Source organism: Grammomys surdaster, unplaced genomic scaffold, assembly GCF_004785775.1.
Source record: "Grammomys surdaster isolate TR1022 unplaced genomic scaffold, NIH_TR_1.0 262, whole genome shotgun sequence".
Taxonomy (NCBI): domain Eukaryota; kingdom Metazoa; phylum Chordata; class Mammalia; order Rodentia; family Muridae; genus Grammomys; species Grammomys surdaster.
The window spans coordinates 1,956,546-1,973,839 of record NW_021604703.1 but is presented as its reverse complement, the minus strand read 5'-3'; the positions used below and the strand labels follow the sequence as shown (position 1 = coordinate 1,973,839).

At 38.3% G+C, this 17,294-nt stretch overlaps 1 protein-coding gene across 2 annotated transcripts in view; it reads left to right on the top strand.

Annotated features, from left to right (window-relative positions):
- The window catches only part of Fnip1 (folliculin interacting protein 1), a 73,224-nt gene continuing 55,930 nt past the window's right edge, over nucleotides 1–17,294 (top strand). Inside the window, exon 1 of one of the 2 annotated variants that reach the window (XM_028775869.1) lies at nucleotides 1–236. In XM_028775869.1, coding sequence (XP_028631702.1) covers nucleotides 145–236 — 92 coding nt within the window. In that variant the 5' untranslated portion in view covers nucleotides 1–144. The remainder of the gene's footprint in view (nucleotides 237–17,294) is intronic. The other variant, XM_028775870.1, reaches the window with a different exon arrangement.

Genomic DNA, 17,294 nt, shown 5'->3' with positions numbered 1-17,294 from the left:
GCTCCGCCCCGCGCGCCGTGGCCGTTTGAAGTGACTAATTTCTGTCATATGACTGAGGCGCCCATGGGGGTGGCGGGGCGGCGGTAGGAGCGGGGGCCTCCGGCGAGCTCCCAGCCGAGCGACCCCGGTCTGGCGGCGGCCAGCATGGCCCCCACCCTGTTCCAGAAGCTTTTCAGCAAGCGGAGCGGGTTAGGCGCGCCGGGACGAGACGCCCGCGACCCGGACTGCGCGTTCAGGTAAGGCGTCGCGGGCCCCCGAGGGGTCGCGGCCTCGGGCGGGGCGTGCGGTCCCCTTGCCCTCTTCGCTAGGCTGTTTACGCCCCGCCCGCGCCATGCGCCGAGTCCCCCCCGCCCCAGCACAGCGGCCTCGGGAGGCTGGTGATCCGCACGCTGCCCGGGCTGCGACCTCACCGCAGGCCTCCGGGGCCGGCCCGGGAGCTGCTGTCTCCCCGGGATCGGCCGCCCTCGGATGGCTTTGTGCAGACTGCCGCGCTTTCGGCCATCCTGCGGAGCACTGAGGCGGCTGGAGGAGCGAGTGGGCAGGCTGCCGTCCGTCAGGCTTCTTGGAAACTAAAATTGGAGCTGTGCAGTTATCGTGCCGAGCGACCTTAGTGTTATCGAAGGAGAAATGCGAAACCGAAGTGGTTAGGGTTACTACTGATCGGACTCGAGGAGGACTCGAGTTAGAACTTGCTGTCGAATTTTCTTTTCCTTCTTACACCTGTTACTGAAAAGGAGTTTCTTGCAAGTGGACAACGGTAGCTGTGTAGCTGTGGTTGTGTGTGTGCGTGTGTCTGTGTGTGTTATTGCAGGCTTTGTTTTTTTCTGATTGCAGTACCTGTTGCTGGTACAGTAACTTATTTAGAATTGTCAGATATATAGAAGCTTAGCTCAACGGTTAAGTTCAGCTGTGGAATTGAATTCGAAGAAGATACTGTTGTGTCTTCCATAATGCGCTGTGGAAACTTGCACATGTAACTAGGCCAAATGTTACATATCACACACTTGGCTGTATAGCAGAGAACTCAGTTGTACAGTAATAGTAAAAGGGAAACAGTGTCATTTTGCAGCAAGCCAAGTATAAGATGATTACACTACATAGGTTTTATAGGTTTTAATATTCTTCAACGTATCCATCCTGTCAATAATACAGATCACATCAGGAAACAATGTGTGGGATTGAATATTAAATGGCAAGTAATTTAACTGATACTTAAAGGGAGAAAAGGGTCGGTTACCATTTTTGGAAACACGCTTAATAAAAGAATTTTCATGGTATTGGCTTTTCTTCGTAATGGGAAGTAAATGTCTTGTGCCATAATCATCTGACATTTTCCTTTGAAAAACGAAAGTCCAGATAACACCAGATAATACACTAAGACACCTAGGAAATCAAGAGACCCAGGAAACAGCCTCTGGAGAGAGATTTAAAAGATAACATTTGAATAGACAACTGTTTCTATTTCTGTGCAAAGACTGACTTTGAGTAACCAAGATTCCAAGAGTCAGTTTGTTAATGTGAACAAAATCTACTTTTTGAGTAAGTGTTCTATATGATTGTGTAATACTTTACTGCTGCCAAAGAACTTTCCCATTAGTTATCTCATTTCACAGTAACCTTGTGAGACAGAGCAAGTAGCAATGTAGAGATGACTTTATAATCCTTTTTCCAGTATGGAAGTCCAATACCTGCAGTTCATCATGAAAGCTTGCTTTTGAAAACAAGATGTGTACAAGTGTAATGTGAGAAAATGAGAATTCTGGATCACATGCCTAGTGACTTGAGATCTAATTAATCCAGCTTTTAAAAAGCTTCCTTGATCTATAATTAAAATACAATTAAACATGCATGTACGTAAGGCTATAGTCCGTGAGTGCTGTCAGATGTACACAGTTTATACTCACCACTCTACTGAACCTTCACAACCGTTCATTCCGTCAACCTAGACGCATGCTCCTTTTCCTCAGTCCTTAACCCCCTTTTACCCAAGTAAAATTTAGTCTGCTTCCTTTCGTTATATTTGGCTTTTTGAACATTTCATATAAATGTGATTATAACTTCCATAGCCACATGTCTGGCTTCTTTTTACCCACAATAATGTTTTTTGAGATGTATCTATGATGTTGCCTTTTTTAGTAGTTCCACCCATCCTTTAAGTAGATGATTTATTGTATGGATATAGCACACCTTTCGGTTTTGTTCCTTCTCTTTGTCTGTCTGTCTGTCTCTCTCTCTCTCCTCCTCCCTCCCCCGGTGTGTATTTATACTTCTGCATGTGTGTGGGTGCTGAATTTGATGTTGAGAATCCTCTGGAATTGACCTTTCATCTTACTTATTAAGACAGGGTCTCTTAGTCAAACCCAGAGCTTCCTATGTTTCTGATCTTGCTAGCCAGCTTGTTCTGGCAACCATCTTGCTCTGCCTTAATGGGACTGGACTAACAGGTAACAGGGAATGCCCACCTGGCATTTCTGTGGGATTCTGGGGTTCTGAACTCCCAGTCCTCAAAACTTGCTGGGCAAGCACTTGAACCATTTGTTTATTCACTCATCAGATAGAAGATACTTGAACAATTCTGCTGTGAATATTTATGTATAAATCTTTAATTAGAAGTAATTTTTGTTTCTTCTGGGTATACATACTGAGCAGTAGAGCTGCTGGCTCATGTGCAGAGTCTTATTTAACTTTTTTAAAAGTTCCCAAACTTTTTCAAAAATACTTGTTTCATAGTCCCAGTAGCAATATATTAAGGTTACTTTTATGACAAATTTCTTCAGTACTTTAAATTATCCTTTTAAAAGTTAATACATTTTTTTATTGTGATAAGAAAATATAACTATCTTAACCAATTAGAAGTTTAATTTAAATTTTATTTCTTGCTGAGTGTGTGTGTGTGTGTGTGTGTGTGTGTGTGTGTGTAGGATGTGTGAGGGGCATACATGTGCCACAGTGTATTTGTGAAGGCCTGAGGAAAACCCTGTGTTTCTCTCCTTTTACCTTTACATGAATTATGGGAATGAATCTCAAGTCACTAGGCTTGTGTGGCAAGTACCAACTTTGAGCCATCTCAATGGCCCCTAATATTTTTTTATCTTTTGGCTATAACTATTATGGGGTATATAGTAATATTGAATTGTTTTAATTCGCATTTGCCTGAGGTGTTGACCAGCATTTTTTTTTTTGTGACCAGAGTTTTAAGTGATTGAAATTGTGTGTGTATATTCAGTAGTCAGCTTAAACTGACCAAAATTTGTGTGTGTTTGTGCATTAAGTTCACATGCTAGTCAGTTTATATTGTAGCAGGAAATTTTCCCTGCAAGTTGGGAGAAGTAAAGAGAGAAAGAGGAGGAGCTAGGGGAGAGATGTAGGAGGATGGAGAACCACACTTGTATCAGGAGCAGTCCTGGGTAACAACTTATATCTAGGTTAGTTAATTGGGAAACACCTCCAATTGTGTGGGCACCTTGCTATTGAGCATTACCAAACATATAAAGCCCTTGATTAATCTTTAAGCATTAGAGTCTCATTCATACCAGGCACTGCGTGGATGGCAGGATGGTCTAGGCTCAGCCCAGCCTTGTGGAGACAGCGTGGAAGATTGGCAGAGCCATCTCCCACGCTGGCATCTCGTGAGTGGCAGGGCCAGTGTCTCTGGCTGCCTGAGCCTAGCGTTGTCAAAAATACGCCACAGGCCTTGTCTAGTCGGCAAGATGGCGGCTGATTGAGAACAAGCCAGATTGGAGAACGCTGTTTTAAAATATTACCACAACATGTTGTTAAGTCACTTTTTAGAAAATACTTATTTTATGTGTATGCCTTCATGTGCATGCAGTGCCTTCTGAAAAGGCCTGAATTTCACAGAACTGGAGTTACAGATAGTTGTTAGCTGTTGTGTAGTTGATAGGAATCAAACCTGAGTCCTCTGGAGGAGCTGCTGGATCTCTTAACCTCTGAGCTGTCTCTGCAGTCCCTTCAATTGTTAAATCACACAAGGGCACAGACACTGACAGCTACCGGTTTCCAAGAGGCAGTTCCCAGAGCAACCAGTGTACAAGGCCCAGTAGTGGTTAGCCATAGAGGCACTTCATTATTGGAGATACTTATGATAAAGAAGCCATAAATATGTTTCTATATTGTCTTTCATGGTTACCCCATTAGAAAAGATGGCTGGGAACTGCTGCCTTTCTGCTGTTGTTCACGCTTAGGATGGTCCCTATTAAACAGAGTCTTGTGGGCTTGCTTCATCTGTTTCTTGAGCTGGAGATGAGCTTAGGATATTTTTCAGACATTTGTAGAATTGATGTTTTTTCTTTTGAGATGAGGCCTTACCATTTTTTTCCAAGCTGGCCTCAATTGAACTGTGTAGCTTAGTTTGACCTCAAACTCACAGTCTTCTGCCTTCATCCAGAGGGAGGGATTACAGGCCTATGCCACCATACCCAGAGTCATTATAGAATTGAAGTGGTAACTTATTTAGGTTATCTAAAGAATTTGAGAATGAAGGCACTGTTTAGAAGATTCTGCTTTGTGTTCTTGCCATTAGGCACTTTAAAGTGGAAGTAAGAAAAGTGCATGTAAACCCAGTATCTATTCATGTGAAAAGGGTTGCTTGAAGTATTTTTTATCTTAAAAAACTAACTTGGTGAAGAAGGTTGTTTTAATAATTATTCAAAAGAGTGTGTTCTGTGTTTTCGTTATTTTCCTAAGTTAGTGTCTTTGTTAGGATTGCTATTGCTGTGATAAAATTTCATAATCAAAGCAACTTGGGGAGGAAAGGGCTTATTCAGCTTATGCTTCCACATCACAGTTCATCAAAGGAAAACAGGACAGGAACTCAAGCAGGGCAGGAACCTGAAGGTAGGAGCAACTGCAGAGTACTGCTTGCTGGCTGCTCCTCATGGCTTGCTCAGCCTGCTTTCTTATAGAACCCAGGACTACCAGCCTAGGAATAGCATCGCTCACAATGCGCTGGGCTCTTCCTCTTATCAATCACTAAGAAAATGCTGTATAGGCAGGCTGCCTACAGCCTGATCTTATGGAGACATTTTCTTAATTGACATTTCTCCTCTCAGATGACTTTAACTTGTATCTAGTTGTCATAAAACTATCCAGCACAGTTAGTAACATTTATTCTTGTCTGTAGTAGGAATTTTGTTGCTAACTACCTCTTCATGAATCTTTCTACATGTTCTTCTTGACTTTCTCCAAACTAATCTAGTACTTTGTAGTTAAAAAAAAAGGAGAGGGAGGGAGGGAAAGAAAGAGAGAGAGAGATTGATTCTTTGTTTGTTTGTTTTCGAGACAGGGTTTCTCTGTGTAGCCCTGGCTGTCCTGGAATTCACTCTGTAGACCAGGCTGGCTTTGAACTCAGAAATCTGCCTGCCTCTGCCTCCCAAGTGCTGGGATTAAAGGCGTGCACCACCACTACCTGACAAGAGAGATATTCTTAACTAAGTCCAGTTTTTCAGCTTGACCTGCTAGCTTTCTTTTGAGTCGTAGGTGATGTATTAACCTGTATTTAGATTCCTATCCCAGTGATATTTGTTGGTATAGATAGCTTCGGAAATCATACAATGATTAAAGGGTTTTGTTTTTTTTGGTTCTGAGACCAAACCACTTGATTTTCAAATTGAGTTCCAATCACTTAATTGCAAATCCTCAGGATTCATTCTTTTTATCAGCATGAAGTCTTAGATGCAATATTGCTAGCTCTTTCTGACATCACTCCATGGAGCAGACAGACTATAGTCTAAGATTTCTAGCAAAAGTTTTAGCGAATCTGTGCTGTTTATATAACCAGTGAAATTACCCATGATTGCGCCCCAGTTGCCTTAAACCTTAACCAATGCCGAGGCTGGTGGAGTTTTTCTGATTGTGGTAGTATACCTGAAGCTAATAATATGATCAAGTCTCACACCAAATGTAGCTGAGATTGGGTGAGGGACACTGGGTAGAGTCTAGGCATCTGTTACTCATATCACCTTCTTAGAGTAATTCTGAGGAGTAAATTAATATAGATACTCAAACTCTCATTCCCCAGATTTCTCCCTGCCTGTCCCTCCACCTCCACATCCCTCTTCCATGTTTCTCTTTTTGTTGTCTGATTTTGGAGTTTTAGTGGTTTGACTGAGAAATGTCCTCCATAGGCTCAGGCATTTGAACACTTAGTTCCCAGGTGCTGATGCTGTTTGGGGAAGTTTAAGAGGGCCAGCCTGCTGGAGGAAGTGCATCACTGTGGGTGGGTTTTGAGAGTTTAAGTCTTGGTGCCCACTAGCAACAGTTTGCTCTCTGTGCTTTGCGCTTGTTGTTAAAGAGGTGATATTTCAGTTTCCTACTCCTGCTGCTGTACCTGCTGCTTTTTGCTGTGCTTCCCTGCCATGATGGCCTCTTAACTCTCGAACAGTAAACATAAACTCTTTCTTCTGTAAGTGTATGTCTTGTCATGGTATTTTATCAGAGCAACAGCAGAATAACTAATACAAATTTGCTTTTTATTTTGTTTTGAGACAGGCTAGCCTGGAACATGTATTAATAATCCTTTTGCCATAGTCTCTGAATGTCTCCAACTCTCCTCTCTCCCAGAGCACTGAGGTTACAAGGGAATGCTGTAGCATCCAGATTTTTACCTGAGTGGTAGGGGTTGAACTGAGGTCCATATGTGTGCACAACAGGCACTTACCCAACTGAGTCATCTCCTGGCCTTCATATTTTTTTTTAAAGCTTCAGAAGAACAGGGCATAGCGATCTGTACTATAATCATACCATTCAAGAGGTTAGGGGCAAGAGGATTCCTACAAATGTGAGGCTCAGCTCTTCTACATTGTGAATTCTAGGCCAGCCAGGGCTACATAGTAAGACCCAGTTTCAAAATATAAAACAAAAAGTGTAATAGAATTTGTGTTTCTCCTTTTCTTTCCTCTTCTTTTCAAGCTGGAGATGGGTCCCAAGTCCTCACACATATTAGGATGGAGCCACATCCCTAGTTCTCGACTGTTCCCTTCTTGTGATGTAATTGCATTCATTGGTGTCCATATCGTCAATAGATTTCAAGCTTGGCCTCTAATTGGTTTACTTTTGGTGCCTGGCTTAAGAAGATAGTCACTAAATAATGAGTGAAAAAAGTAACTGTTACATGTTATATAACATGTTATATATTACATGTATAAATGAAATTCTCAAACTATAAAAAATTAAGAAATAAAAATATTTAAATTATGGAATTGAATAAGTTTTCATTTAGTTAAAATTATTCTTATTTGCTTGATAATATTGAATAAATAATTTAATCAAGTTTTTCTTCGATATTGTTTACTAATTTAAAGAAAATTTCCATAATTTTTCTTTTTTAAGATAAGGATAGCCCCATTTCTTAGATTATGATACCTTCTCCTATACTGCTCATAACATTTAGAGTAGTGTAATAGTGTATTTACTGATGCTATCTCTGACATTTGGTATTGCTGACTAAGTGAAAGAATGAATTAATGAACTAGTAGTCTCTTTTTGGTATTTAGAGTTTAAAAACACATAAGGTTTTTACAAACATTTTTTCCCTGTTTGAACATTCTGGATCCTTAGGTCTAGTATGAGTGACAAGTGAACCTTTTGGGGAGCTGGAACAGCAGTTTAACCTAGCTTTGGAAGGACACCTCCAGAGCTCCAGGGACCTACACTGCCTAATACACACACTGCCTAATACAGAGTGTCCTTTGACACAGTAGCATTCTATTCCAAGCCATTCCAAATGTGGTTGGCTGTGTCATGTGTTTCTCCTACCTCTCTAATGTAGTGGTGGAGTGACAGCATTGGCATCAAAATTTGTAGATGGAATGATGAACTCAGCTTATACAATTGATGCTGTATTTGGATGGTGGGACTTTGAGCTTTGTTGGCCTGCTTTTCTAAAAGTTTCTTTATAATCTGTATATAATTAAAGATTTCCATTTATATCAGGAAAATGCAGCTTGTGAAGCTAATGAGGTGATTCAAATGTGGCCTGTTCACACAAGCCTTATGGATTTGCTATTAGTTTTTATATTCTGGGTTCATTCTTAGTTTAGAATAGAAGCCACAAACTACACATCTATAACAATGCAGAAAGATAATAGAAGTTGTTTTTTTTATCAAAGAAACAAGATTTTTGCAAACTTAAAAATTAATTGTCCTTTTATGTTTGGTTGGCAGTCTGATGGTTATAGATTTCTAGAGTGAAGGACCAGAGAGATGATTCGGTCAGTAAAGTGCTTGTCACCTAATCATGAGGACCTGAGTTCATATACATACACTCAATACTCATGTAAAAACTTATATTTACTGCCATTTGCTTGTAATACCATCATTGGGGAGATGGAGACAGGAAGGTCCCTGGGGATAGTAGGACCAGTGAGCTTCAGGTTCAGATAGATGAACCTTATCTCAAAAAATAAGGTAGAACTCTATTGAGGAAGACACCCAGTACCAACCTCTGGTCAACACACACGAACACATATACCACATACCACATGCACAAAACTAAATAAAATCTAAATAAAAATCATTTTAGCTTAGAAATTCAAAGATATTACTCTATGGCTTCCAATAGAAGAAATAGGTTTGTGGGATTTTTTTTTTTTCTGAGAAACCACAAAAAATACAGAATTTTTTTGAATTTTCTTTCTGATAATTCAGAATAATTGGGTTTTGTTTGGGTATTTCTACAGATTAATTTGGTGATACTCATCTTTTCTGTCTGGAGGCATCTCATTCTAGGGAATGTTCTCATATGATTTTCACAATTCCATCACTTTTTTGGATTTTGTTCATAAGATTTTCAAGGCGAGCTTCCTTTATGGAAACCCTATCGAGTTTCTTGTTTTGTTTTCCAATTTCTTCCCCCTAATCCTCTCTCTTGGCTTTTAGAGACAAGATTTCTTTGTGTAGCCTTAACTGTCCTAGAGCTCTGTAGAACAGGTTGGCCTTGATCGACCTGCCTCAGCCTTACAGTGCTGACTGGGACTAAAGACATGCACCACCACTGCCCAGCCTTCTTCCCAGTTTCTTTCAGATCACCTTTATATTGTACTTCTAGAATCATAAATATTATTTGTAGTGAATTATGCAAGTGTGTTTTAAACTCAACTATCAAATTTTCAATTTCCAAGGGCCTGCTTTTACAAGCCTCTATTTCTCCTTAATGACCTTGAGTGTGATGTTTGACATTTTCTAAAGCACAGACACATCTGTTCTGTGTTGAAGACTGAGGCTAACACAGAGTGAAGAAAACAAACTTGACTGTAGACACCCACCAGCCATGCATTTTCTTTTTATCTAGTTTGCAAATGTAGAGTCCTCGAATTGCTAAACCATGCCTGAAAATACAGAGAGGAGGAGTCGTCGTGTGCTAGATTGAATCACTCCCCATACAGTTCGTTTAAACTTGTTTATTTTGCAGTGCTGGGTATTGACCTCACTATAGAGTAGGCAGGCACTGTGCCATTGAGCTACATCCCAGCCCAGTTTGTGAACATTTTGATAAATTCAGACTATAAATTTTTTTTTATAGTTATATTGGACATGGTAATACCTATACTCTCAGCACTCAGGAGCCTCTGTTTCCACAAGAAAGCTATTACAGAGTTGTAATTAAAGCTTCTACAGCAGTATGCTATTTACCATACATAGTAATGCGGGAATCTTAAACATTTTCAAGATACATTAACATAAGTTCTAAAAGATTGGAAACAAAGGGTTAAGAAAAGATATCTAAGCACAAAAAAGAAAGTTAGTAGATTTAGTTACAGCATATAAAACAGAAAAAACAGAAAATTTATTTATGGTTTTATTTGCTAGTCAGTTACAGCATGTTTTAGAACTATATAAAACAGCCTGGTGTAGTGGCCCATATCTTAATCACAACACTTCCAGTACTCTTGAGCAGAGGCAAGATGATTTCTCTCAGTTCTAGGATTACCAGGGGTACATAGAGAGAATCCATCTAAAAACAAACAAAAATAACCAAAATAAATAAAATAGAAACACATAAAACAAAAATGGATAAAATGACATGTTTGTTATTATGATAGGTGATTTTGACATATTTATACTATTTATTGAAGATCAAGTAGCAAAAAAATAGAGACTACAAATTACTTTAGAGCTGGGCATGATAGTGCTCAGCTTCAAACACCAAAAAGTAACAAAACTCTTAAAAAAATAAAAACCATTTATTTGATGTAATATATGTACATGAGTTGCGTGTTCTAGTTAATGTTAGAAAAAAATCCAAAGAAAATAAAATTAGTAAAGCTGTAAGAGTCAAATTAATAAACTAGGAATGAATACATAGGAGAGAATTAAAAGAACAAAAAAAGAAACTAAAAATGATTTGTTTAAAATAGATGAAGCTTAGGTGTAAATAATCACAATTTTGAATGAAATTTTTTTTACAAACATGAGAAGGTCAGAGAATATTGATAACATTTAAAATTTTAAAACAAGTATATTGGGGATGGGATACGTGTACATAAGTGCAGGTGCCATGGAGTGAGCTCCAGCTACACGGAATTGTTATTGTTAGCTGCTTAATGTGGGTATGGGGAATCAAATTCAGGTCTCTTGGAAAACAGTATATGCTCTGAACTGCTGAGCCATCTCTCCAGCCTCTGTTGTTAATATTTGTAATATCAGTTAGTACATATGTGCCAGGCAGAATTTTAAGGATTGTAGAGAATTGTACTCATTTATTTACTACTCAAGACAACTAACAAACTTAAGTAATAGCTTCATGTTATAGATGAGGAAGCTCATCAGATCAGAAACATTTCAGAAATTATATAATTTTCTCAGTGCCTAAGACAGTGGTTTTCAACCTTCCTAACATTTTGACCCTTTAAAACAGTTCCTCATGTTGTGGTGACCCCAACCATGAAATTATTTTCATTCCTACTATATAATTGTAATTTTGCTATTGTTATGAATCGTAATGTTTTAAGACTGTCGTAATCTGTGTTTTCTGATGGTCTTTGGTTACTACTGTGAATGGGTTATTTTACCCTTCCTCACAAAAGAGTCATGACCCACAGGTTGAGAACTGTTAGCCTAACAGGTATCTGAAGAGAAGGGGTGAGGGAGGGAAAAGGAAGAGAGGAGAGGGGGAGGGGAGGAGAGAAGAGGGGGAAGAGAAAGGAGGGGAGAGAGGAGGAGGAGAGGAGAGGAGAGGAGGAGAGGTAAAGCACATGCACACACATGCCATAGTTGGAACATGGTTTGTCCCTTCTGAAATGCATGCTGGAATTTAATCACTATTTTGGCATATTGTAAGGATAGAAATTTAACCCAACTGTGGTTTTAGAGGTGTGGCCTTAAGAAAGAGATACATATATGTACTCTCTGTCCCTTGCCCTGTACTGCCTTGGGGCTCTGACCACAAGAACCCTGTCACTACCTGAACTGTGAACTTAAATAAGCCTTTTTCTTTATAGTTTACTCAGTCAGTGATACTAACAACAGGAAAAAGAACTAATACAGAAAATTAGAATATAGGTCAGAAAATCACGTTGGTTTTAAATGCCAGTTTGGGTATTTATTGGTTAAACCTATGGCAACTAATTAAATTTCTGTGCCTCTGTTTCTTCTTCTATAAAGTGAAATAAAACTTCATCAATTTGTTAGAAGGATTTAATTAGTCTAACATTCAGCAACACCTAGCATTTTGAGCTGTATGTTAATGTTATTTATTAAAGGAGAAAGACTATATGATTAGTTGAAAAACATTTATTTATTTGATAAAACTCGGCTTTTATTGTAAAAAGAGAAAAATTTGTAGCAAATTTAGAAAGATGCTTTCTTAACATTGGATAGATTAAATGTGTCTGCCTATAATACTACAGCCAACTTAATTTGGGAAAGAGTGGTACATACATTGACATACTGGCAAAGACCAAAATTTTGGACTAGTACCAGCTTTTAGCAAGAATGTGGAGTGATGAGAACACTTGCATATTCCTTATGGGAGTATAAATTGGTACAAGGACTTTAGGAAGTAAGTGATCTGGCTTTTTTAGTGAAGTAGAAAAAGCTCATATCCTATTGGCCAGATGTTCCAAGACAATGCTTATTTCTTGCAGGATTTTAATATACGTTTCTATATTTCCCAGCTCTGGGATACTGTCACAGTACCATTGTGGCTGTAAATACCATTCGTTTGTATTGTATTTAGACCTAAGATAGGAAGAGTAGTGTGAGTTCTTCATGCCATCACCTCTGGAAACAGTCCAATCCCTAACACCTTGTGAAGGCAGTTGCCTTAGAGGGCAAGGGAGCCTACAGTAGACCTTAAGTCAGAAGGAAACCTTGTATTAAGCTCTTGTTTATTTTCTTTTCTTCTTCATCCCTTTCTCCCTCTGGTCTTGTCTTTTGTCATGTTCTGGCTAGTTTATTTAAATACACATTCTTCCCTGTGTGTGTTGTAGTAAAGGAACTTTTATTTAGTGATCAGGAGATATATGTGAAGAATGTTGACAAGAACACATATAATGTGGTTTCTAGGTTGTAGAGTAGTTCTTTCCAAAAAGGAGGGAGAGTCATTGTCTCTAGAGTCTTAGAAACCAGCTAAATGGCTTTAATGACTTGGAGTATTAAATATTTTCTTCTTTTCTGATCAATTGGCCAGGAGATGCTTTGAATTTATATACTTTTTCCCTAGGGGATAGAAATTTGGCTTCTCATTTTTATGACTGCTACCTTATTTTTGTCTTGTTTTATTTTTATACTATAGTAGATCTCTGGGTCATTGTATCTTATAAATACACTGAGGGACTGATGGTATATACTTCATTGGTAAAGTGAAAAACTAAACAATAACAACTTCTCCCTCCAAATATGTAAACCAGTTGACCCTTACTCCCCAAGGCCTCCTTTTGTCCTGCCTGTACCCTGCTGTAATTACCCCAGAGCCAGGAATCACACAGCTTAGGATGTCCAGCTATACCCTGGAGACTGCTGAAGTTACTCAAGCTAGCCAGTCTTGCCTTGTCCATTTTCCCCTATGGACACCATTAAAGGGACTGGCCACTTTTCTTCTCCCTGTCTTACCTTCTAATCCACACTGGCATTTTATTTGCCAAATGTGGAAAGTGATATACCTCTTTTTTTTTTTTTTAAGAATTCTTGTGTATAAATCTTTTCCTTCATTATAATTAGTTTTGTGTCTACATCTCCATCCTAACTTTACTTAATTTGAAACAATTTCCATATACATATATATATATATATATATATATATATGTATGATCAATTGACCTTTAGTGTCCAAAAGAGCATAGATGTGTCAGGGTCTCAGTCCCTGCACAAGAAATGAGAGAAGAACAAAAACGAGACACTTCCAACTGGTCAGAGAGTCTGGGATGGCAGGGAGAAACACAGATCTGGACATTCATAAGAAAAATTAAAACTAAAACCAAACATTCAATCTTGTACCCAATAAAGGTTTGAATAGGGAACTCAGTCACCACCAATATATTTTAAAATAGTATACATTGAGGCTTCAGAGATGGCTCAGTCAGTAAATTGCTTGCCTCACAAACGTGAGGACTGAGTTTGATCCTCAGCATATGTGTGAAAATGTTAGGAACTGTGGTGCATTTGTATTTCTAATGCCAGGAAAGCCGGGGGGGGGGGCAGCAGATGAACCCCTGGACTGGATGATGATCTCTAGGCCAGTGAGAGACCTGTCTCAAAGAAAGTAAACAGGATTCCTGAGGACGACACTTTGTCCTTTGGCCTTCACACACATATATATGCATTTTAAAATGTGTAACAACCACTGCAGTCATGACAGGATTGATTTACCTCCAACCCCCCCATACTCCTTTGTAGTTAATGACCACTTCTGATTTCCCCCCAAGAAAAGTTCTGCGCTGCTTTCTCAGTCACTGTAGATTAATTTTATCTAAAGTTTCATGCAATAAAATTTTTATATATTTTTTGTGTGTATTTCTTTTACTTTCTTCTTAATAGTCATGAAAAAATACTCCATCTTTTTTGCACTTCATATATAAAATTTAATTCTTCCTGTTCACCTAGCATCATTTATTAGAAAGATGTAATTTTTTAATAATTTCTTAGACCTTTTAATTAAACATATGTCTCTCTTACATTGTTACATTATAGTTTAGAGAGAGTTTTCTGGGAGTGTTACAGAGGGAATAATGAGTAAAATTGTCAGGTTATCATTAGGTAGTGGTTATGTACAATTTTAAAATGGATACATTGAGAGATTTTTGCTCTTCTAGTTAAAGCACAATGTTCTGTATATAAGATGTTTAGTAATAAGATTGCTTGCTTTGGAACTTAACCTTAGCTATAAATTTAACCTGAAAAACTTCAAATTCATTTGGTTCAGACGCTCCAAAACAAGATCTTCAACTCCAAGGAACCTAGCATCTAATGGCTGAGATTCTGTGTATATTTTAAAAGAGTACATAGTGCTTTTCTTCCTGGACTGAGTCATGGTGGACCTCTTTACAAATCCTTTGGATTATCCTGTCTGAATTCATCTCAGTCTTCTAGGGTAGTCTTTTGGCATGTGACTGATTTGGTTTGTATGTCTCCAAGGTGGTTTTGAGGTGCCACTCTAGTAATGTGTGCATATCCGTTGAAATATTTAGCTCAGATTTAATTTCTAGGTCATAAGGTAGGTATATATGTTCAGGACTTTATCAGATACTTCTATATTATTATTGCTGTTATTGTTATTATTTAAGACCAGTTCTGGCTGTACAGTCATGGCTCATCTGAAATTTAGTCTAGTTTAGGCTAGTCCCAAACCTGGGGAAGTCTCCTGCCTCTATCTCCTGCTATAAACTAAACAGTTCAGTGGCATTTGGTACATTCACAGTGTTAGGTAACTGCCCTCTTATCTAATTACAAAACATTTCTGCTAGCGCAAAGTAAAATTCCAAATGCATTCAGGGGTTCTCTTTTTCTTCTCCTCAAAGCACTCTGGCAACTATTTACCCATTTTGGATATTACATAAATATGGAATCTTGTGACCTTTTATGTCCTGGTTTTCCTTTGAGCGACTTTAGTGTTTATCTATGTTGTAGCATGCATCAGTGCTTTACTTCTGTAATTGAATGTTCTATTATGTTCTGTAGAAGTCTGTGTATACACAGTTACTGGTGAATTTTGGGACAACTTTCCACCTTCTTGTTTTTTGTGACTAATGCTGTTATGAACATGCACATACATACTTTGTCTAGAGTTGTGTCGATGTTGCACATGGCCAGATGCATAGAGTTACTAATTATCACCAGTGATGTTGAACAATTCCAGTGCCATAAATAAATTTCTGATGCCACCACCCATCTTTTAAATAGATCTCTTGCCTACCTCTAGCTGTTGTAAGTACTGGCCTCTTCTCTGGCTTTCTAGCAGCAGACAGTTTTAGATAGTATTTTGTCTAGTGTGGAGCTTGAGTTTCCTTAAGTACTATTGTAATAGGTGTCTCAGAAGTTACATTTTCGGATTGGTGATAATGTCCTACAAATAAGTTAGACATTTTTATATTTGCATATTTACTGAATTAAGTTTTTTTCACATTAACTTAAAAATATATATACAATTAAAACTACTGGCATATGTTGTAGAAATTTTTAATCCCAATCGGGGGCTTCTACCCTGCCTTTGATCATTCAGTTCCCAGATGAAAGACACACAACTTTTATTATTTACAATAAGCCTTAATCAGTACTTGACGCTGGGCAAATATCTACCCTCTGTGCTATTAGAATCTACTTTCCTATGGATAACCCTGAGTTATTACTTATTAGGTTTCATCTGGGCTACTCTTAACTCCGATTGGCGAGCTGTCAAGGCCGTGCTGTCTGGATTCCTAACCCATAATGTCTTTCTCCTCCACCGTCTTCTCTCTCTCTCTTTGTGGTCTTCTCTGACACCAAGGCCAGGAACACCAAGTTTCATCTATCTCAATTCTGCCCAGCTGTAGCCTGTAGGCATCTTTATTTACCAATCAGAAATAACTTGGGGGCAAGGTCATATAGCGTCACTTGGGTCTACATGTAGAATCTTCTCTCTTCTCTGGGGCAATCAGGCCTTGGGGGTCTGCATTACAATATATACCAACAGACCAAACCTCAACATGCATAAAAATTCTGATTTACCTAAGAAGAAGAACTAACTAGCAATAATATTATCCTCTGGAATTTTATAAGTCCAGCATGAAATTGTTATGATTAACTAATTAGGTTGACTATTTTTAAATTAATTTTTCTTACCCTTACTGTTTTGCTATATGTGAGTGAAATACTTTGAAGGTTTACATTTTCTTTCTGCTAAATTTTTCAGTTGAATACCTGGTCATGTCTTCACATTTTAACTTAAAATTTCAGAGGAAAGATTGTTTAGCTTTCTGAAGGCATAGCATGAACAATCAAATAACTGTTTGCAGGAAAACAGCCTCTGTTGTCTTCTGGTACCAGCTGGTCTTATGTTGACTTATCTGCTGTCTCCTATCTTATTTATAGTAGCTTGGAACGAGAAACACACACTAATGTTTTACTGCAGCTTAGCTGTGCATTAGAATTTTTCTTGCTTTTTTTATTTGTTTGTTTTAACTTGGGCTTCTGAGAAACTGATAGTTTACATAGTCGAATCCATTGTAATTCTTTAATACAGAAATTGTAGATCCTGCATGGAAATGTTCTTGTTTGTTCTGATACTGATAATATATGTGATATCTTAAATTATGACTTAGTTGAAGGTAGTTTGTGATCTTCAGAGGTTACTGAGAGCATGAGGAAATGTTTATTACTAATACATATTTGACTTCCTAGGTTCCTTCCTCAAGAAAAGTGCTTCCATTAGGGAACACTCAATTCTGATGGCTGTTCCTTAAAATATTTCTGATGTATACGTGGTCTCAAAGAAATTTGCAAGTGCTTAAAATCATATTGACAATTTCAGTTGTATACTTGTCTTGATATTCAGTAGCTGTTTAACTTATCAGCATACAGAACTAAGTGTTGGGCACTATATTTCATACAGGGAGGAAATGACCTTCGTGGTGTGAATTGAGTACTCTTTTGTAGTAACAAAAAGCCATGTGAGTTTTCAAAAAAACAAAAAATCTTAACAAAGCGTGATAGAAAAATATAAAATGAATCAAATGAGTAGCTCTAAGATGTGTGGTTTTCAAGTTAGTTTGCTCTTCAAAGTCTGACCCCTAAGACTTACTTGGCAGTTTTAGCACCAAGGAGACACCACAGCTGGCATATTGTCTTTATGCTGTTTGAAA